The sequence below is a fragment of the Drosophila willistoni genome (genome assembly GCF_018902025.1).
Source record: "Drosophila willistoni isolate 14030-0811.24 chromosome 2R unlocalized genomic scaffold, UCI_dwil_1.1 Seg167, whole genome shotgun sequence".
Taxonomy (NCBI): Eukaryota; Metazoa; Arthropoda; class Insecta; order Diptera; family Drosophilidae; genus Drosophila; species Drosophila willistoni.
In genome coordinates, this window is record NW_025814050.1 from 13,965,320 (window position 1) to 13,987,642 (window position 22,323).

General features: G+C 34.7%; 1 protein-coding gene across 7 annotated transcripts in view; it reads right to left on the bottom strand.

Annotated features, from left to right (window-relative positions):
- Positions 1-22,323, bottom strand: part of LOC6642508 (protein sickie) — a 215,571-nt gene that overhangs the window by 6,315 nt on the left and 186,933 nt on the right. The window contains exon 1 of one of the 7 annotated variants that reach the window (XM_002064927.4): positions 8,582-9,968. The exons of the other annotated variants lie outside the window; for them this stretch is intronic. Within the exon in view, the coding sequence (XP_002064963.2) occupies positions 8,582-9,940 (1,359 nt within the window). The 5' untranslated portion in view covers positions 9,941-9,968. Of the gene's footprint in view, positions 1-8,581; positions 9,969-22,323 lie in introns of those variants that run through there. 7 annotated transcript variants of the gene reach the window in all.

Sequence of the window (22,323 nt, forward strand, 5' to 3'; positions counted from 1 at the left end):
ACCAAGAATAAGCAACATGCATAATAAATCAGGCAAACAACAGGCGACAATTGTAACAGAATGTCAAGTATTGTTGCTGCAGTTGCCGTTGTACTTGCAATTGTTGCTGCCGTTGCCATTTGCTACATATCTGTATATATAGACGAGCGCGCATAAATCATTTGAAAAGGTCATAGGGCACACGCCTACAAGATGTTAGCACATACATATGCAGAGCACAGAAGGCAAAAAACACATGTTGCCCTGATGTCTGCAACAATTGTCAAGTGGCAGGCCACTGGCAACATGATTTATGCACTCCATCGACAAAAAAAAAAAAAACATAAGCAAAACATTTATCTGGCCACTGGCGACCTAAAAACGAAAATACAAAAAACCAAAAAGAGTCTAAAATTTAATCGAAGGCCATTTATACAGTCTTATCAATAATATACGTAGCTAAAACTTATCAGTTATACATGATAATCAGCGATAGCAACTGTTCTAGTTGAAAATAAAATACATATACCTACATACTATAGCAACCTACGTATATAGATTTCGTAATAAAGAAAAAGGCCCATAATTAAGTGAGAACTATAATGAAGTTGAACTTGAACTTTGTTTCTTACTCGATGCAACATTGACACTCAAATTAAAGTTGCCTTTGCCATTTAGCATATGGCTCTTTCTCTTTTTTTCCTTCCTCTTTCGCTTCTTGTTGGTTTCTTGTTTCTTTGGCTCCCTTTTTATTTGCCAGCTGAGGCATAACCGTTTTACGCTTCGCTGCCTTTTTTCCCTGTGTGCAAATGAAGTGCAACAACAGCAACACCCAAAAGCAATAGCAACAGCCAGTACCAATGGCAACACGCAGCACCAGCAACATCGACAACATAGGCAGAGGCAGAGGCAGAGGCAGAGGCAGAGGCAGAGACACAGACTCCCTCCCGGCAGATCACACTTTGACAATTTGGCAACAACAACAAAGTAAAAGAAACCAAAAAAAGGGGGGCAACTACATATTTGATGTTCGCTGGATTGTATGATGAATTGAGGATGTCGGGGAAAGAAGGCATGAAAGAGGAATTAGAAGGGAACTTTTCAATGTTGCCAGCGAAAATTGCTGATGGGGGTAAGTGTTGGTGTGTGTGTGGAAGGAAATTCTGCCATTTAGTTGGCATTTATTTTTGTGTGTGTGTTTGACTTTTAGCTTCCCTTTTTGACAAGACATTTTGCCTGTTAATTCAACTTGCAACTGAAATGTTTGTCTTTCTATCTCTTTCACTGTCGCTTCTTGATGAGTCATCATCAGACAACAAGAATAAGAATAAATTGATAGAAATAAAATTATTATATTTTGAAAACGGTTGGAAACTTCAATTAGATAAGATAATATTAAACTAAAAAGGGCAAAATCTTAAAAAGGAAACTAAATAATTATTGATTAAGGAACTAAAATGGCTTTTGTTCGATTATACTCGCTTAAAATCTATGTTAATTTTAAAAAATCGAAACAAAATCTGTTTATTTTCGATCTTTTCCTTTTTGTCCTTATCTATGATTATTAAATGTCTTAAATCGTACAAGAATCTTTATAGAATTCAATTGATCATTTACCAATTTTAAAAAATATAACAATATAACTCTTAAATGATAATTCTCTTATCGTTTTCGACTGACACAAAAAGGTTAATGCAACATAACCTCAAAAACATCACACTTTTAGGTTAGGAGGTCAAGCCAAGCGCTTGAGTCTCGAGTTAGGATTTATTAGAAAATGTGTACTCTGGGTATGAATTTTATGAGCGTCTGATAAATAACTTAACTTATTAATTGCTGTATAAATATTTCTAATTACTTTTCGAATTTTTTGATTCTCGGATAAAAACATGAACTAAAGTTAGATGCAGAATATGTCAAATAATTTTCAAATGTCTAAGCCTTAATTTTGAATTTGCATATTTTATTGTACTCCATATTGGAAATAAATAAGAAGCTACCAAAAAAAAAAGGGAAGAGCTATCAAGAAATCTTTGGATGGGATACTTTACGATTAAAAGTTCGATCACGATATTGGATAACGATTAGAAGTCTCTCTCAATTTCCTGTCTTGGTGGGTTTGCCTCATAAATTGATGTTTTTTTATAACTTCATTTAATTCTTTGGCGAGTTTTGCCTTCTGCCAGATATAATAAAATGATTAACAAACTAATCCGTTGCGATTGTTTACGAATCAAATACACACACAAAAATATATATACACATATATGTATATACACATATGTACATGAGCATCATGATTGTTTTGGATCCTTGGCTAAAGCCGCCGCGGGCGTTCAGTAAGAAAAAACAAAAAGGAAAAAAAAAGTGGCAAATCATCATTAAAGAAGGGGAAAAAAAAACAGAATGAAGTGAGAGAAACCAACACAAATATCGAGACTGGGACTGAGACTGAAACTCGCATCGAACTGAAGTCCCAACTGGTGGACTTCTCTTGATTGTCTTTGATCTTTAGCGCCTGTGCGCGGACATTCTCTACTCCAATCTGTTCCCCTCAGCTCCCCAGCTGACCCCCCTCTGATCTACAGTCATATTTGCACAAGTGCAACTTTGTTGTATGTATAAAAAAAATGTTTTTTTTTTGTCTAATGGTGACTTATGGTGCTTACCCACCCACCCGAGTGTGGGCAGCTGGCTAACTCCGTTGCCAATGGACTTACCTGCAAGAGAAAGAGAAAAAGAAAGAGATTGTAAAGTTAGTTGCGGTTATCTTAATGGAAATTACTAAAAAAGAAATACCTAGAAGATTGGTTTATGTACAATAGATTTAATCAGATAATTGAGCAAACTAATGTGACCAAAAGAATGTGTGGCGAATTAACAATTATCTCTAAGGTGAGTGGAAATTTGACTAACCATCAGAGGAATTTGTTGCTAAGAGATTAACTTAAACTTTTTAAAAGATAACCAAAGAGTAACTCCAGATGGGTTGACTTAAAGAGTTTAAAGAATTTATGGAATTCCCATCGTTTCCGTAGCAATTTAGGCAAAAGATTGCCTTTAAAATAAAGTATTTAAGTGATTAAACATTACAATTGGGGAAGTATATATGTTATATATACACCATACCGATCTAGCCAACAGTTTGATTTTGTAATGATTTATAATATTTTAAAAAGGATTACCGATTTTAAAAATCTTATGATTCTCTACACTCGATTAAATATTCGTAAAGGAGGATCTTGCGATGTGAGTTAAGTAAAACTTGCCCTCTTATGTATGCAATTGCCTATAAACTCCAATCGAAATATTGAGCTTATGATATGAATTGTGCTTCAACTATTTCCTACAAATAATGTTTGCATCGAAGATAATTTTTTATTAAAAACTTATTTTGAAAAAATGCTTTATTGGTTTCAAATAGCCAAGCATGGGATACTTATTGCATACTTTGGAGGGCAAAAAAACTTATATTTTAGTTTGTTAGAAAAGTCACCAGTTCAATTTATAAAACGAATGATGTCATTGCTTTATAACACACCTTTTTGTAATTTTCATAAATGACTAACTAAAAATCTATAATCTGGAATATTTAATTATAACAAAACGTTATAGAAATTAATTACAGAGCGATCAATAATTAGAATTAGTGGCCAAAACTAAAAAATACACAAAAGCCTTTGATTCTAATATTTTCAAAGAACTATAAAACTAAACTAGGGCATTCAGTATGATAAATATGGTTCACAAAAAGTAATAATTCAATCCAAATTGTTACAATAAATCTATCAAGATTCAATCAGAAAGATAAAGCTTAGATCATCAATTGCTGCTTACATGAGAGGGCATATATGATGCTTCATCATGAATAAAGCAAAGTGTATAAATGTAAAGGCAAGTTTCAAATGAAATCATTAGGAAATCAATTTGTAAGTGAAATTTATGTAAACTCATTTGCTACTTGAATGCAGTGTGTCTTGACTTTATATTTTGTTTGAAAATTCCTAATTCCACTTGTTGCCTCTTAACGCAGTTTTTATGCCCTTTTGGTAAATAACAACAATGACTGGGCCCTTTTTTGGGAAAGCAACAAAAATGACGCGATCAATGTCCATTCAAGTGCACTTTTGTACAGATATTTCTTTATTGATTTCATTTTCAAGACCGGAAGCCGCAAATTGAAGAAGTTGCAACCAGTTTGATGATGGTTTCGCTTTTTGCTTCTCTTAGTGGATAGAGGTAAGTATAGAGTATATCTGATATATGTATATATGTATGTATATACTTTTATCCATATACTCATTCTTTGTTTATTTGAATTCTGGTTTTCTGTGTGTTTTTTTGTTTGAGTTTACTTTGACTGGCTCTGATTTCCTTGGGGAGCCACAAAGTTGTCCTTCTCTTTTACTTTGGTTTGTTTGTCTGCCTCAACATCGACGTCATCATCATCATCATCATCATCATCGTTGTCATCATGATCATCGTGGTGAAGGCAGAAACAAGTTTTTTGTTGTGGTGTTTATTTTTTCGGTTATACTTAGAACTTAAAGAGAAACTGGTTCTCCTCTAAGGCCACCTGTGACTGTCTGCCAAAAATACAACAACAGAGAAAACTTGCACGTGCTTTGCCTAATGCATGAATTATTAAATATTTTGTAAATTGAAATAGAAAAAACAAATTGCAGTAGATGAAACTGTTTTTGCAAAAATTCAGATGTAGCTGTCATGTTTTTATTTCGTCTCATTTTGCCATTGACAAGCCGCTAAAAGAGACATACAGAGGCAGTCAGTCAGCCAGTCAGTCAGTCAGTCAGTCATCCATTGCAAATTGCAATTACTACGAATATATGTATCTATCTATGAGATACTCAACCAGCTCTCGACAATCGCCAATCGCCATCTCGTTTATCAAACTAAAAATTGTTTTAATAAGCGATGCCAGCAAGATAAAGAGAAAAAAACGTATTAAAAATAAAAAAAAAAATCCCGACAAAAAGCCATACTAACGAGTTATTTAATTTAGACCCCGTCACAAGTCTTGAGTTGGCAATTTGTTGGCAATTTTGTCAGCTCAAACACTGCGACGGATAGGCTCAAGATTTATTAATTATGCATGACAGAAAAGCTACTTAAAGATACAGCGACAAAAAGTAGAGCAAACAGTTGATGAACTGTCCTTGCCAGGGGAAACCAGATAAGATTCATCAAATGGCCAGCAGAAAATTGCACACACTTGTTCAAAATTTATCTTGAAATGTTTGCAAAAGTATGCCAAAAACGAGTCTAAGACCAAGGGTATTGAAAAACATTTGAAACACATTTACACACGCACAGGAATGTCACTAAATAAATTATCAATTAGTTGTCAACACTATTTCCCATTAGACCAAGTTTATTTATTACTAATATTCTATTATTCCGTATTTGACTCACAAATTATGGCAAACTTTCCACTTTTTGGTTAGCTGCATGCATCAGCAGGCTTAAGACTTGCAATGACCGTAGTTCAAAGCTAAAACTATTTGAGAATTAAAGCAATATACAGCGAAGATAGATTAGCATAGCTGATGATAGCAGAGTTTGTCTTTTTGTATAATGCTTTGGGGTTATTGTTATTATACAGACAATTTCTTAGCATATATATCGGATTTCTTAGCATATGTACCTATATGTCCGATGGTTTTTATTGTTGAAGTAAAAGGACTGATAAATTGATTAGAGGTTTTTCTATGAATTTAATATTCTGCTTCAAAATATTGAAGTTAACAATAAAAACTCAAAGTTAAAAAGAGGAAACTTTCTAATTATTTAACTTGATGAAATCTTTTACATTTCTCTAGGAAATGAAACTTGTTTGTTGCTTAATAATAAAACTAGTTCAAAGAATTTCACTTTCAGTTCTTTAATTTTTCAAATTGACTAAATTACTTCAGGGCCACAGTCTAAAAAATGATTTTACTAAACTGAAACTGTATTTTGCTTTAGACTATGAATCTAAACTATTATCTTTGATCAGAAGAAACCAAAGATATTAAAATTATTACAAGAACCTATAAAATATATACTTTCAATTTGGCAGTTAAGAAACTTCTGAAGGTGGCAAGTGTTACAATTTATTGGCACTCGATAACTATTCGATTAATCCGTGTTTCCCTCTGCTGTTATGAATTTTCCGTAGACCATGTTCATTTGTCTTCCCTGTCTGCTTCTGTCTTTTGTACACATTGCACCCAGCCATTCCTCATCCGGCTTTGGTATTACAAATGCAATGCAGGCAAAGGCACATAAGGTAAAGCTATGCGAGAACCAACAAGCCAGCCACTTGACCAACGACCAACTGAATTCATTCAGGCAACAGCAAACAACAAATGCCATTTGCCGTTAGAGTAAGATGCCTTTGCCCACTGATTGATTTAATAAAACTTGCATGAAGCCTTGGTGCGTGTCCGTTGCCGTTGTCTCTGTCTCTTTGGCATATTAAATAAATGAGCCAACGTCTTGGCCATTAAGTTTCAACGTACCTAGGTATATCGTATCCATGGATCACTTACAGTTTGACTACCACTGTGGATAGTCTTTACCTGTGTGTCTGTCAGTGTGCTGTGTATTTTAATCCCATGTCCGCTTTGTCCACTTGTGTGCACAACGTGTGCAAGTTATAATGACAGAAAACAGCAGCAAAAGCAACAGCAGCAGCAACATCTGTTGATGCCCAAATCTGATGACCTGATTCGCAGGAACATGCAATTGATATGTCCCCACGAAGGTAATCAAAAATTGAGAGAGATATTTTTGGTTTTGCTTGATAGATTCCCAGCCAATGAGGACAATATACAATGAAATTGAAAGAGCCCCTAAAAGTGTTGCAGACAATGGAACTAGTTTATGCCTTTCATATTAACTACGACATAAAAGAATGCCTTGGTAAGCCCAATGCAGTTTCCTTGTAAGTTGCACAACGTTCATCAACATTTTTTGGTAAAAGTAGCTTACAGTCGAGCAAAGGAGTTCTGATTACACATATGACAAAATTAAGACTGCAATCGTTTCAAAAGAAATACCAAAAAAGTTCTTTGGTTTCATTTGTATTGAATTGAAAATGAAATCCAAATACATCAGAAGAAACTCTGCAATGAACTTCTTGGGAACTAGTTCGGCTAAATTGATATCTCAACATTTCGTTTCAATCGCCTAATACCCTATATATACACACAACGACATGAAAACAGACAGCAACTACAACAACCTCCACCTCAGACGCCAATTGCGGGTCCAATCAATGTCAACTTTCAAAACAAATAAAGTTGCCATTAATGCTGCTTGTCGAATACGTTTGTTTTGTCTGGTTTCCCCTCTTTAGTGTTTTTTATCGTCTTTTTTATAATACCCTGCAATTGTCTAGGGTCTAAAAGAGATGTTTTGGTTTGAATTGTAGATTCAGTCTTTATAAGTCTAAGACAAAGAATGTTTAAATGATAAATACTTAGTCTTTATGGCCTTTCCTAGCAGTATAGAGTATTCAAAAATCGTTGATTTTATATGCTAAGCGTTTCTTTTTCTTTTTCTTCTTCTTTTTTTTGCACACTCTGCTCATTTTCATTTTGGCGCTATTTTAAAGCGGTTTTTAGGCTTAGCTTCAACATTTTTTTAAGGCGGTTTTCATGTTTATTTATGAGCGCCTCGGCAAACAGCTGCCAAAGTCTCTCAATGGTAACCTGAGTTGCCGGTGTCCCCCGTCTTTTTACCCCTGCACTCAAAAATTAAAAGTGAAATTGTCAGTTGGCGTGTGAACAAGCCGCAATTACAGTTTTAGCAGCACTGTGTACACTCTGCCTAGGTGAGATCAGAAGAAACATATTTTTTGTTTTTTGTTGCGGTTCAAAAGGTTGATTACTTTTAATTGAATTTATATTTTGTCAACGCCTTTTTGCTCTCTGTCTCTGTTTCTATATCAATTTACATATTTGGCAATTATCAACACTCATGAGTTCATCGTGATGACGATAATGAAGTTTGGGTTTTTTGTTATGTGCGACCCGGTGATTGATGTGAATTTGATTGCTTTGGAATGCCAATGGCCAATGGAAAGGACAGAGAAAAGGGCAGAAAAATTAATTGTTAAATTGGTTCAATTGGGTGTTAAATAAAGTGAATTTACCTGCCAGGTTTTTATGAATTTGAATTGTCTCTTGTGTGGTATATAAATATGTATTCTTTGAAGTTGGGGGGGAGGAGGAATTAATGTAAACTGGTTTTCAGTTCATCAGAGATAATGGCATAGTAAATAAATAAAGATAAAATTGTTAATTAAGTGGAATAATAATAATTCAAAAGTTGAAATATTATCGAGCATAAACGTGTTGACTTAGAGTGATTGAAGGTAATGTTGAATTTGGAAGTTGAAAAGAAAATATTGAAGTTAATAAAACAGACTACTAAGTAGAAGGTAAACAGCAACTGTAAAAGTTAACAGAATTTATGATGGTGACTTATTGAAGATGTTTTTCAAGAAAAGTCTTTGGGAAATTCTTTGAAAGGGAACTCATTTGAGTTGCCAATCAAAAGGGGATATATACATTGATGCTAAAGTCAAGAATATTACCTCTTCATCGTTCTCTTGTGGTGATTTAGCCAATTGTAGTCCTGCCGCTCCGCCACTTATGGGCGGACAGGATTGTCGCTTGAAATCTCGTCTTATGGCCAACTCATACCACGGTATCATCGGTTTACTTCTCAGTGTAGTTTGACAGCCGATTTTGAAGTCCAATGGATCCATATATTCCGGAGCCATGCGGTTTAGATCACTGACAGCTGCCTCCGCTGAGGCATAGATATTCCCTGCTGATCTATTATTGGCACGTTGATGCCAATTCTGTGTAATGTCCAGCATGGAACCTGCCGGAACATCCAGACTACGATGTAGTCCGGCTCCCATGCTTTTTACCCGCATATGGCCCAATGTATGATATCGTCGATCCACCGCATTCGGCAGCATGGGCATGGCCGTGGGGACTATTAGAAGCTCATCTTGATCAATGGTGGCTAGACTTTGACTTGTATAGGATCTCTCGAGCAATTCGGCACTATTGCTACGCTGCGTGACTATGGGCAGTTCGTAGAGATTAAGGCGTGTGGTAGACGCTGGCGGCCTTGTGGGTGTGGCATAGATCTTTGGCTTGGCATAGAGACTCTCACGACGCACGGGCGCAGGCGGTGGCAGACCCGTGGTGGGGGAGCGTGGGGCATCAGTCAGGGAGAGGGTCATGGGTCGACGACTTCCAGTTGAACTCACAGAGTTGTGACGCAAAGTGGGCGGTCGGCGTGACGTTGACGTAGAATCTCTCTCTTGCATATCGAAATTCATACGAGGCAGGGGCGAGTAACAACCACGTTCTGAGCTGTCATAAGAGTTGCGTATTCCACTATCGAGTCGTCTTTTTGGACTATCCGGTGCCGTGTAGAGAAATATATGCTCTTCTTCGCCAGCCGTATTATAGTCCGGGGTCTTGGGCGTGGCACTACTCTGCAGGGAGTCCAGAGAGAATCGAGAATTCTTCTTCACATTCTGATAATCACAGGGCATACTGCCGCCACCCGATGAGCTGGAGGCATCCGATAGGGGACGAAAACCCACCGAATTTGACATTGTACTAGCATAGATGGGTTCCAGGTCTCCTATGGTGGGTGTACGCACTGGTTTGGCCCTGGCATAGATCTCCTCTCGATCATTACTGATCTGACTGTAGTTACTCCTCAACGAGGTAGTCCGCTTTCTCGCTGGATGCACAATCAATGGTTTAACAGATGATGATCCTGATGATGCTGCAGCTTCTGTCGCCTCGGCGGCTCGTATGGAACGAGATCGACTTAAGCCACGGGCTCGTATCGTGGCATAACCATCGTAAATTGGTGCAGAAATGGGCGATGTTGGTGGTCGATTACTGGTACTGGCGGCAGACATTGTTTTTCTTTTTTAATTTTTTTTTTTTTGTATTTTTCAGTTCGTTTTTTTTTTATGGACTTTGGCACGTTTCATAAGATTTTCATTTTTGCTTCGTTTTCTTTTTTCTTGGAGTTCACTTTCTCGGAAAACATTGATTAATTGCTAAAGCATACAAATTGAGGTTTATCATTTATAATCAAGATGAGGGGAAGTCAAGTTCTTTTCGATTGTTCATTGCTAGGTTGCATCAATCATTTTTAATTAAAGTCGTGCAATGAACCCACCAACAGCGACAGACCACAGTCTGTGGCCACTCCTTCTTCTAAGTTCAACGTCAACTTGAATACCTAACCACTAAGATTCCCTTCAAGACCATGGTCTAAGCCATCTCATTAACGCCTAATTAGCAACCATTTCACATGACTGACTTTTTTTTGGTGTGTGTGTGTGTGTGTTATGGTAGGTACTCCGCTCTATTGATTGACAGCCTCCAAATAGAAAATAACATGTATACAAAGCGGAGAATAAAACCCGAATAAGCGTGAAGTTAACCCGAACAATCGCACTACGAGTTAAACTCATCTTAATGGACTTCAAATACAATGAATGAGCGGCCTAATGGACGCAATCGAGATTTCAATGCCAAAGTGTGGCCAATAAATATATATACGTAAATAACTTGGGAATTAGATGAATGGGGAGCGGATTTAGAGAGTGAGGGGGGGCCACTTACAGAATGTTTGGCATAAAACGAAACAAATTTCACTTCACCTTAAGCAATAAATTAGGCTTCAAAGTGACCCAAGAAACTCTAATAATTTTTAGTTATTAAGATCTTTTCCTTTAAAATGGCAGTGAATGTAAAACAACTGCATACTTTTGGGGTACATTTCTTCTGTTTTAAATCTTTAGATTCGGCTTCGATTAAAGTCAAATTTTATTCTCTTCTACATCTACTCTACTTTTACTTCTAATAATTTAAGTCGTTTTTCAGATTCAAAAGTTTATTTTTTAAAACTAGTGGAAACTAGTTCTAAAAACTACTGCAAAAATATGTTTTTGTTGCAGCTCATGTACAAACAAAGACCTAAGTAATTGTCTAGCATTCTTAACTGTAAAAAACCACAAAAATGTAATCTTTAAGATTTAATAATTGTGGTTAAATCTCTCATTTAAGGCTTTCAGACGACTCACAACATGCAATAGGATGGTAAAGAAGATTTTAAAGAAAGAATAGAACAAAATATTCTGTTGAACTGAATAACCATATCTATTCGTTAGATTTACTTATAGATGGGACATTTGATTAGGATAGTTAAAGACAGGTTAAACCGCCCCTGCTTATATTATAATTAACAGTCTAAAGTTAGAAATGAAATGTATGCACAAACAATATGTAAACATTTCTTGTAGCCAATTTCGAAAATAACGAAAGCCTGTCAAATTTAAAAGCTCCAACTAAAATTAACTCCAAATCAAGGCGTTTAAAACTGTAAGATTTGCTTTGGCCATTTTATTTTCATTGACTGTCTTTTTTTCAAGCCTCTGTATTTATTTTTCTTTTTTTCGAAAGAGCTCTGCTTATGTCAGCGAATTTTATGAGTCGTATCAACTACTTGACACTTTGAACAGCCACAAACGGGCACTTAAAACATATCTATAAGCATGTGGCATGTGGCATGTATACAGATCGTATATGCCCATGTTGCTAGCTAACTTGTTGGCTGGCCTGTCAATTGGTTTGCTAGTTCTTTGGCCTGGCAGTCGTTGACATTTGAAAGAGAGTTTCTTGTTCTTGCCAGTTGGACATTCGGACAATAACTAGGAAATGCAATAAACAACAATTTTCTAATGTCATCAACATAATGCGAATGATGTTTCAACTTTATATAGTTTTTAATCTTTTTTTTCTCTACTTTTTGCAGCTGACAGTAGTGAGAATTTTTTGTGTGTGTGTGTGTGTGTGTGAGTGTTGTGTTTGTTATTTAGCGCTGCGTGAATTGGCTGTAATTGTTTTGATTGCAGTTCATGGTGTTTGTATGTACACTATATAATGCCAGTCACTGTAAACTCTGGCTCAAGGAGGAGTGTGCAAACCAAACGGGGAGCAGACTTTAATAAAGAACAATTTTAATTATTGGTTTGAAGTGACTGAAGTGAAGGAATGTTAGCTGTGTTTTTTTTTTTTGCGCAATAGAGTGATTAAGTGGGAAATATGATGACGAAAGAGTTGGCATTTCAAGAATTCTAAAAGAAAATTGCAGTGCAAACAGGTGTTAGCTTTAAAAAGGTGTCCAAGCAATTTCAATAGAAGGAACTAAAACTAGATAAACTTCTAGAAAAAGCTGCTACTTTAATAAAACTTTATATATTTGCCATGTTCAGAGTTTCCCCAATTCAATTCTGTCCACATCACAATATTCAATTTCATTCATTCAAATGCGTACTGTAGCTGTCCTTCATTATATTATAATATTGCAGTCCGCCACCCTCAGAGATGATATACATTTTCATCTCAAATTGAATTGCAACTGCAGATTGAATCGTCGTCTCAAGTAACGTTTAATGAAATGCATTAAGTCTATATATAGACATCATACATACATATGTATGTATATAAAAGTAAACACCCATCTACAAGCATATGTAACTTATGTAAATGTCATTTCCCCCTTCACTTTGAGTACATACTCTATATAGAAATGCATATTACTCTTAAGTTACATGGCTAATGTTGTTATAAAGAAGCGAAACAATGCTCTAAAAAACAAACTTAAATTAGCCTCAATTGTTTATAATTTTCACAATGCCCTCCTCACCCACTGTAACCGTCTCTCTCTCTCTCTCTGTCTCTGTGTGTTGCCTTTTGTCAAGTGTGTCAACAAGTGAGGAAGTGACCAGCCTCGATCTGAAACTAGTTTTTTTGTTGTCCACCCGCTAAATTCAAAACAAATTCAGCATAAAAATGAACTCCCCAGACAGACAACGGGCCAGGCAGTCGCACAGCAGGTTTCGTGTCTAATTAATGCACTTCGATAAACGATGCTATGAGATATAATAAATACAACCTATATATAAGAGGGCCATATGAAAGTTAATCCATTCCCGCTTAGCTGGCTATTTTAAAATGATTCACCACCAAAAATAGAAAAGAAAAAGAAAAGAGGTTTAATAAAAATCAACGTAATGACCATGGAAGTTCGTAAAACCGAAACCTACTTTAGATTGGCATCAAATCGAAGTAGGCATGAGTAGAATCAGCAATATTTGTCTACATAGTAGTTGGCTTTAATCTTAACTTAAAAGTGACATTGAAACTAATACATTTAGAAAGGTTTTTTGCCGAATTCTTTTAGTGGCAATAAGAAAGAACTTTCCACCGTTTTCTAATTGACAAAGAAAGGAAATTCAAAGTAGTTTCTACAACATTTTTCCCCTTGTCAAGTGATTTAGTTCTGTGACGACCCTCGCAAAAAATGTTTTAGTTTTCAGTTCGGTACACATCTTGGCCTGCTTGGCGCGCCCTTTTAAGATATTTTTCGTTGGTTATTTCCTTTATTTTTTTTTTTTGCATAAATGCATAAATTTAATAATTTTACGGGCGATAACCGTTGTCTGATAAGCAACTTCGATGGCAACCATTTTTTTGTCTTTTTTTATATTATTTTTTTGGCAACCTTTTTTCTTCAGGCGGCGACAACAAAATATTTTCGGTTGTTTTACGTAAATTTTCTATAAAATTGAATTACGGTCTATAAAATACTTTAACGATGTGTTTGAAATTATTTCATTCTTTGTGTGCGTTTTTTTTTTCTCTTTTTATTGAATTTTCTGTGATGTCATGTTTATATTTTGTTTGTTTGCCAGTTTTTTTTTTTGTTGTATTTTTTTTAACACACCTTAGACAATTATTTGATCGGAGGCAAAAAAAAATAGAAGCATTGGTAAGACTTAATAGCTCTCGATCAAGTTGAAAGACCAATGGAGAAGACAGCTTGTCTATTGAATGGCTACTATTTGTGAATACGAAAGAAGGGTATATTCCATTTGGTCATAAGTAGGTGAAGTATTTCCTATACTGATTATTGATTTTTTGACTAATTTTCGAGAAATTTTATATTTTCAATTATTATCAAAATGTGTTGCTTATCTTTAAGTTTAAGTGCTTTCATTTGATATAACTTAATGGGTTTTTTTTAATAAAACTGAAGCGAAATTAGATTATTATAGCGGAAATATAGGAGAAATATGAAATCCCGAGGGTATATATATATTGAAACTTTTATTATATTCCGAATTTTTCATTGTAATTTTGTTAGAAAAATTATATCGATCGATTTTTTTTTGTTTTCAACAATAACCATATTATAATCAGCATGCGATTGCATTTCGATGTGGATTTTTTCCATAATTGTTAAGGCTGTCAGTTAAAGGTCTAAAACTTTAATGCTCAGAATGGTAAATCAAAATTTGAATAACTTTTCTGCTATATTATTTACTTTGTTTGGCATCAAAACTGATCAAAATTCAAATTTTTATAGTTCTGATCTAAGCTTAAAGATAAAATTTATTGTTTGTTTCTATGTTTTCTATGAAACGTGAAAAATTTCTTTATTAACACATTTTAACACTTATCGCGTAAAAGTTGATTCATATGAAACTCGTTTTCAACTGACAAATAAATAAAAGTTTAGGAAATTGCATAAATTGAATTTCTGCTGAGTAATTTCTTGTTTTTAACATTTAAAAACAAAAATCCAAAGTTTGAGAGAATGTTTCCAAGAATTCAGTAAATAACCAAAAACATGACTTTGGGCTATTTTGTATATCCGCTTTATTAGTTCAATTTTTGTTGCATATTTTTGTATATTTTTTTTTAATAAATAACAAATGCATGAAAATTAAATTAGTTTGAAATAACCTTGCCCCGTCTCCTTTCTTTCGCCGTGGCTGTCAAACTGTCCGCCCCAACAAAACTTCAATTGAGCTACTTAGCTATGCAACTGACAGCCCCAACTTGATTTTGATTATAAATATTTTTTGCGCATTTTTTTTGGTTTGCCTGTGGTTTTTGCGTTTTTTGTTCTCTGGAATTCAACCAGTTGTGACATTGAGAATATTTTGAATATATTTTCGATTCTTGTCGTCGAAGTGACACAATTTGCCAACTAGTTTTCAGTTTCGGTTTCATTTGTTTACCGTGTTTTGTTGTGAAGATTTTTGACTCATCAAAATATTGTTATTTCCATGCCGAAATGCAAAACACATGTTGCTAGAGACTTGATCTCTTGATATTTTAAGCATCTCTCTCTCGAAAAATAAGATTAACGCTTTTAATCGTATATAATTCATTTCATTTCCTAAAACCATTTAAAATACTCGTTGTCGTTGTCATTTTGTATTTTGTTTTTGCTCAAAATTTCAAGCAATTTCCTTTTGAGATTTTCGAGCATTGATAATTTAGAGGCAGCCTCGTTGTCTAGACTTTGAGCCCTAATATTCATACAGCCCACAGGAAAAGAAAAAGCACACAAAAAAAAAGTATAAAATAAACCTAGACAAATAGACAGAAATACAGACAGACAACCGACATAACGAGAGACATTTGGCGATAAGATTGTGAGAATGCCTCTCAAACTGCAGCTCGTTAGCTAGTTTTCTTTTCGTCTATTTCTTTTTGCCTTCCAATTTTGCATTTTTCCTTTTGGGCGAAAGTTGTCAAAGTTGTCAAAGGTGCATTACCGATAAAGGAAAGAAAAACAACGAGGGCAGTTGCAACTACTTGTAAATTTCGAAATTTCTATACCCTTTTTTCTATACATCTCTTGATTACCTAAAGAATTTATAGTTCTCACTTGGCAAACAAAATTGCTTAAGGTTATCCTTTTGGAAATGTCTAATTAACATTTGAAGGAACTTTTTCCAAAAACTTTTAATCAAAATGCATATACCCCTTCATCGAGGGTATAGTGATGAAGAAAAAATGTCTTGGCCAAGAAAAGGAAATCAAACTGAACTTTATTTGTTCAAAGTTTTTTATTCAGTTACTTAGTTTTTCTCGCTTGCGAAACGAGTTAAAGTTCAATTTTTGCATAACAATGGATATGAAAATGCCAATCGATAGAAGAAAAAAAACTGCATAGATTTCAGTAAACCAAATACAATTCAAAAATCAAAAAATTATTTGCTAACAATTAGACGCCCACATGACCCACAAAAAAAAAAGAAACGTTTGGAAAATGTCAAAAATTTTGATGTCTGCTTAGATTTTGCCATTCCTTTATGCCAAATTGCCAGTGGGTGATTGAATTTATTGACAATTTTGATTTATTTGAAATCAATTTGCACGATTTTTAGAGGGTTGAGAGACACGGCATTGATTCTTCAACTTTAGCCTCAAGTGACTCACACACAATGCGGTAGAATGACATTTTTACACTTTTATCTTCGCCTTTCAGTCGATGCTTTGTTGGAGTTTTGCTTGCTTCCTCATATTTTTTTATTTCTTATTTTGCATAAACCATAAATTTTATAAATTGCCGCAATGCCGACAATCGAGTTTGCGACTTGCTGCAGATGCCCAACCACAGGGAGTCCAAGCAAAGTCAGTGCATTTCAAACTGCCTTAAATTCAACTCAATTAACTGGAATTGGAATTTGAATGCTTAAATTTATCAAGTACCTATTGTGTGAACTTGTAAACTATACAACTTTTTTTGTTACAAATTGACTTATTGCCCATAAAAGGAACTTGTAACCTTAAACTGCTTTTCGACCAGCACAAAGACCACTCAAGGGGGAGTTATGGTTGGGTGGAGTCATTCTACACCCACCAGTTGCCTACAATTCAATACATTTTTCTTCAATTATCTCAAAAGATTTCCATTTACAATAGCCTCTTCAACTATTTAAACAAATTTTTTAACTCTACTAAGCTTACATATTTAATTAAGAGGACTCAATAGGCAAAATATATTTCTTTTATATAATTTTAATCAGATTGTTACTTCAAAACTTATACAAAATCAAAGGTCTACTAAATAGAAATGTATAAACATAATTCAAAGTTTATTTATGAAGGCTTTAAATTTTTAAGCCCACAAAACTTTAACTTAAATTCATTTAAAAACAGTAACTGAAACCACAAAAAAAAAACTTTAAGAATGTATTAAAAATATTTTACAGACATACTTAAAGAAATGACATTTGCATACTTTTCGTTGTTTTTTACTTATTGAATATAAGTCAAGATTTTTAGAGTACCTTCTTTTGAATAAATTTTTCAAAATTGTATTTAACAACAAACTTTTAAATTCATTTACATTTTCATCTAGACTTAACTCTGTATAAGTTGCGTTTTTTCATATTTTCATAAAAAACAACTTCAACATCATTAAATGACCTAAAATATGTAACTTTAATTAGAAACACTTTGCCTTATCCTGCTTAACCCCTTTTTCAGTTAGACCCTTGCTTGATCTTGGTATTACAATGGCATTTGGGAGCTAAGAACGTTGGGTCCCTTGCCTAGTTAGGCACCAGCTGTTGTTTCATTGTGAGTATTATTATAATTACGATTTTGGCCATTGCAAATGCATGTTAAGCAAACATAAACAAAGCCGACCCCCAAACCCCAAGTCAAAGCATTTACCCAAAAATGCAGAGTCCAAAAAACGGCAAAAAAAAATATAAAGAAAGAAAGAAAAACCAGAGAGAAAGAGTTAACGATGGCAACAGAGTAAGGGAGAGAGAGAGCGAGGGGGAAAAAGACAAAGAGGGAGACAAGTAACTTTTTCATTATTATTATTACCCACGTTGGCTATGACTGTGATGGGGTGCTGCTGATATAACTGAAAGAGACTGGAGACGAGACCCAAAAACTCATCAGCATAATCAACAGAAATGTTGGGGCAATGTTGCATGCAACATGCACACACACACATACACATAGACAACATCACACCACACAACGAGTGATTGCTGAACTGACAGACCGATGAGAGTTGGGAGATTTTGAAGCTATCATCATCATCATCATTGTCTTCATCATCATTGTATTGTATATAAAATAATTTTTTGTTGTTGTCCATCAAGTGGACTTCCCCATCATGTGGGGGAGATACAATAAGTAGAAGTTGTGTCTGCCAGTTTTGTAATTACCAAGAACTCAAGTGGAACCCCATATATAAATATATGTATATACATATAAACCAAGAGTACTATGCAGTACGAGGGCTAAAATATAAATTTTATCGTATACGATCTTTCTGCTTTAGTTCTTAGATCAAAACTGAACCACAATTAATTGTAGAAGTATTGGTGATCGCCTTATGGGGGAATTTGCCACTAATCAACTCTACTAATTCTAGGGAAAGTCCAATATTCTAATGTAAGTACTAAGAACTATTTATCCCATTAAGTAGTGGGAACTTTAAAGTTAACCCTCGTCTAACCCATTCCCATTGTATAAATTTCCAATTGCATTCATTATACACAAATAGAAACTTAAATATATGTATTGTTTGTGTAACTTTGGCCATACGAAAAGACTGACCCAGGTCTATCTCAATGTGGTTGATAAATTGTTTGCTGACGTGATTTGTTTGCCAGAGTATTGAATTGATTAGATTTCTCATTGACTTGGATACATATCTCTCAGTTTGTCTTTTTTCTTCTCCACTTTTATTTTTTGTTGTTTTAGTCTATATGCAAATTTCTCTCAGTGTGTCTGTGTGAATGAAAGTGAAGTGGCAGATGCTTTCTATGCGATTAAAATTGTCTGGACATATTGATGAATGTCCATTGATATGCTATCTATGTATCCAGTTTATCACCTCAAGCATAAGATAGAGGGGTATTCAGTAAATCAAATGAAAATTGTTTTCCTCTACTTATAAGACCAAAATTTTAATGGTCTTTCTTTTTTAGTCAAGACAGAAGACCTAAGCTCTAATCTCATAGATAATTGAAAGGCCGTTCTTTTCTTTTTTTTTTTGAAGAATTATAAAGGCAATCAGCTACTCAAATTTTCAACTACACGCCCAACGTTTTTCTTTCAACAATTTACTAAATTAATCAAGAGAGGCGCAGCTCCAAGAAGCAGAAGTTCTACCTCAACGAGATAATATGCCATAATGATAATTAAATTTTTGAAGCGAAACAAATGCTTGAAGAAACTGAGAATGGAAAAGAATAGAGAAGAAGGAGGAGCATCAACAACGTCGTCGTCGTCATCATCTTCCACAGAAACCCTAGCACTAAATGGTAAGGGGCATAGATAAGAGTCGAGAAGAGTAGATCCGAGTTGAGTTGCGTTGAGCTGCTGAGGCTTGCTGATGATTCCAAGAATTACAATTCAAACAAGAAACATTAAATGGAGCAGCAGCATCAAGTTGATGCTCTTAAATGGGTTGAACCGCTTTTTAAATTGGGGGAAGGCATGGAAGGGAAGGGGCAGCAGCTGTCTTATTGAAGACAAAGGACAAACTGCCACAATATTATTAGTTACAACTGATTAATGATTGAAGCCCAAGAAAATTGTATGCACTTCATCCTATATATATATACCCTTTACACATTCAGTCCATCTGCAATTTAAAAGGTGATACTCCTGGCATTCAAACTACTGTGTATAAAGAAAAAAGTAGACAAAAGCCGCCGATAATCGTTATTTATTGAGTGTCAGCAGACGACAAGAAACCAAAAAAAGGAAAAATACTGAAAGAAAAAACCGTCTGCCATGTGGAAAGCAGCTGCTTGGGTGCAACATGTTGCTAAAGGTGCAGCTATCAATTTGCTAGGCAACACGCTAAAAGGTGCAATGTGCATAAAAGGAAAGGGTAACCTTGAATTGTGGGTAATTAACTCCTAAGATATGAGGGTTGAAATGCAATTTATATAATTATTATATTATACAATTAGTTCTACCCCTTGCATTAAAATTCTTACAAAAACAGAAATTCAACATCAAAGTCTGAATAGCTTAATTGCAACTTGATATGAGTGTTTCTTGCAATAACATTATTTAAAGTTTTCATTTTTATTAATTGGAAGTTATATAAAAAACTAATTATAAAATTTAAATTAAAAGCTATATACTTTATGAAATAAAGATCATTTTTTTTGTTTGTATGTTGTGATCTGATCTTGTACTGATCCAAATAAAATTATTGAATAAATCAATCTTTATTTATAAATTCTGCTACTTTTAATAGGTTTCGATTTCCACAAGTAAGTATTATATAAAATCAATCAATCAATATATCAATATATAAATCAATCTGTATTCTATTTTTAATCGAAATCGATTTCTTTTATGTTTAACACTGTGTTTTCATAAAAGATGTTAGAAACATTTGAATTTGCTATTGCTTTGGAATATTTAAAAAACTTTTAGAAATGAAATGCTTTTTAGGGAAAATATACAAACTCCCTATAAGTTCTTTTTGAATAATGATAATAAAAACTTTTCCTTCTTATCTAACATTATTTCAAGCCGTTCAAATAATGATCACAATAAATAGAATTTTTCATAAATCAAAACTAAGAATCAATATTGAACCCAGACACTCAATTTATTCAAAACTTTAGATGTTGGTCTTTAGATAAAGAAAACTATGGTAAAATGCCATATCAAGTTGGCTTAGTCAAGTTTCTTAAATGTGAGTTAACTCTAGGTTTTAATTAATCAATAGTTTTTCTCCTAAGCAACAAATGTGTAGGTATTAGATTGCCACTTGGCCAAGTTGGAAATGAAGCTGAACTCTGTCTGCCTCTGTGAACTCTTAAAACTTGCTCAATTGGTATGCCGCCTATGCCATTTGGCTTGATTATTACGGTTGAGAGCAATTTCCATTCATCGAAGTCACCAAAAATGGCATTGCCAAGTGTTTGCATATATGCGTTAACTTCCTCACAATATTTTCCATTCCGTTGGATCTTAGCCGCCACCAAACAGTCTGCCACTCGACTAACATATAGTCTTTTAGGGAAGGGACTGACATTTGGCAGCTGGTTGAGTGTTTTGCATTGGGCTATGTAAATATGTACCAATTTAAACAGACCCAAAAACACATGTACATACAGATATACCTAGGAGTATCTCTGTGTGTTTGTGGTGTGTATGTACATAACCCTAGACCAACTCTGATGAAACGGAAGGGGAATAGACAAAAATGTTCAGCGGTTGCCGAGACTTAATTAATAGGCAAATTTTATGGAACTCAATTGTTTTCGAAAAAAAAAAATGGTGGCCGTTGCGACCCGCATTCGATTTATGTTCTCTGGTTTTCGTTTTGCTACTGTTCAACTTTAACCGTAGGCTAATGACCCGAACTTGGTACCTCAAAACCTGGGAAACACATGCCTGGCATGCTTAAGATGATTTTATTGAGGCGCTATCTGTTGTACATTGAAGTGGCTGACAGAAAAGGTTCAAAAGGGAAAAGGTAAAGGGCTCTTTTCATTTGGGTAGAGATTTAATTGGCGGAAAACCGGCGACAGCTTCCACAAAGACATAAAACTGCTGTTAAATTTTTGTTTTGGGAAAATTATGGGGAAACGGTTAAACCCAGAACTATATTGAAATGATGTGTTTTCGATATAAGTATGTATACATAATCTAGTCGGACGGTAAACAGGAAATGAAGTCTTCGTTAATGATGTCTTCGTCAGCCAGTCAAGCATACGGCTAATTGAAGTGAAAAGAAGAAAACTTAACATTTTCACACTTTCTTGCACAGCAAAACACAACATCAAAGTGAGTGCGAAAAATTACAAATTAAAAACTAATTTGCCCCTTAGCATGACAAATGGCCAACTAAGAAAAAAAATCAATCTTCATCAAGTACAAATATTCTTTTCAATTAAAATATGTTTTGTCTCCTTCTACTTGCGACTCAACTTCAAACAACAAATGTAAAGAGAAAAATATTATTTATAACCCCAGATCCCATAAATCTCCTTCCCTGGAGTTCCTCTTGGCATTCCAGGCTGGCATTGAGGCGCCAAACTCTCTAATAAGAATTTATTGCAAGAGCAGGAGACAGAAGGAAGCATCCAAAAGACAAACCCAAAAGGCAGGATGTGTGTGCATGTGTTTGTTTGGAGGGTGAAAAGTCAGCCTGGGAACAAAACAAAAAAAAAACGAAAGAAAGGAAAATATTCTGCGTGTATTTCTGTTTTTTTTCTTAATTGATCACATGCTAGTCGGGAGAGGAAATGTGAGGGAGACTTCTCTCGAGGGAGGGTGACACCTCCGCCGAAAAGGTCCAGCTGTCACATATGAGTAGAGTGAGGGTGATTTTTGATTGGGATTAGATTCCATCGATGATGCTCGACAATTTTCCCAACTCAGTACAGTCACATCGAAACTAAATTCGGTGATTTCTGTCAGCCATTAG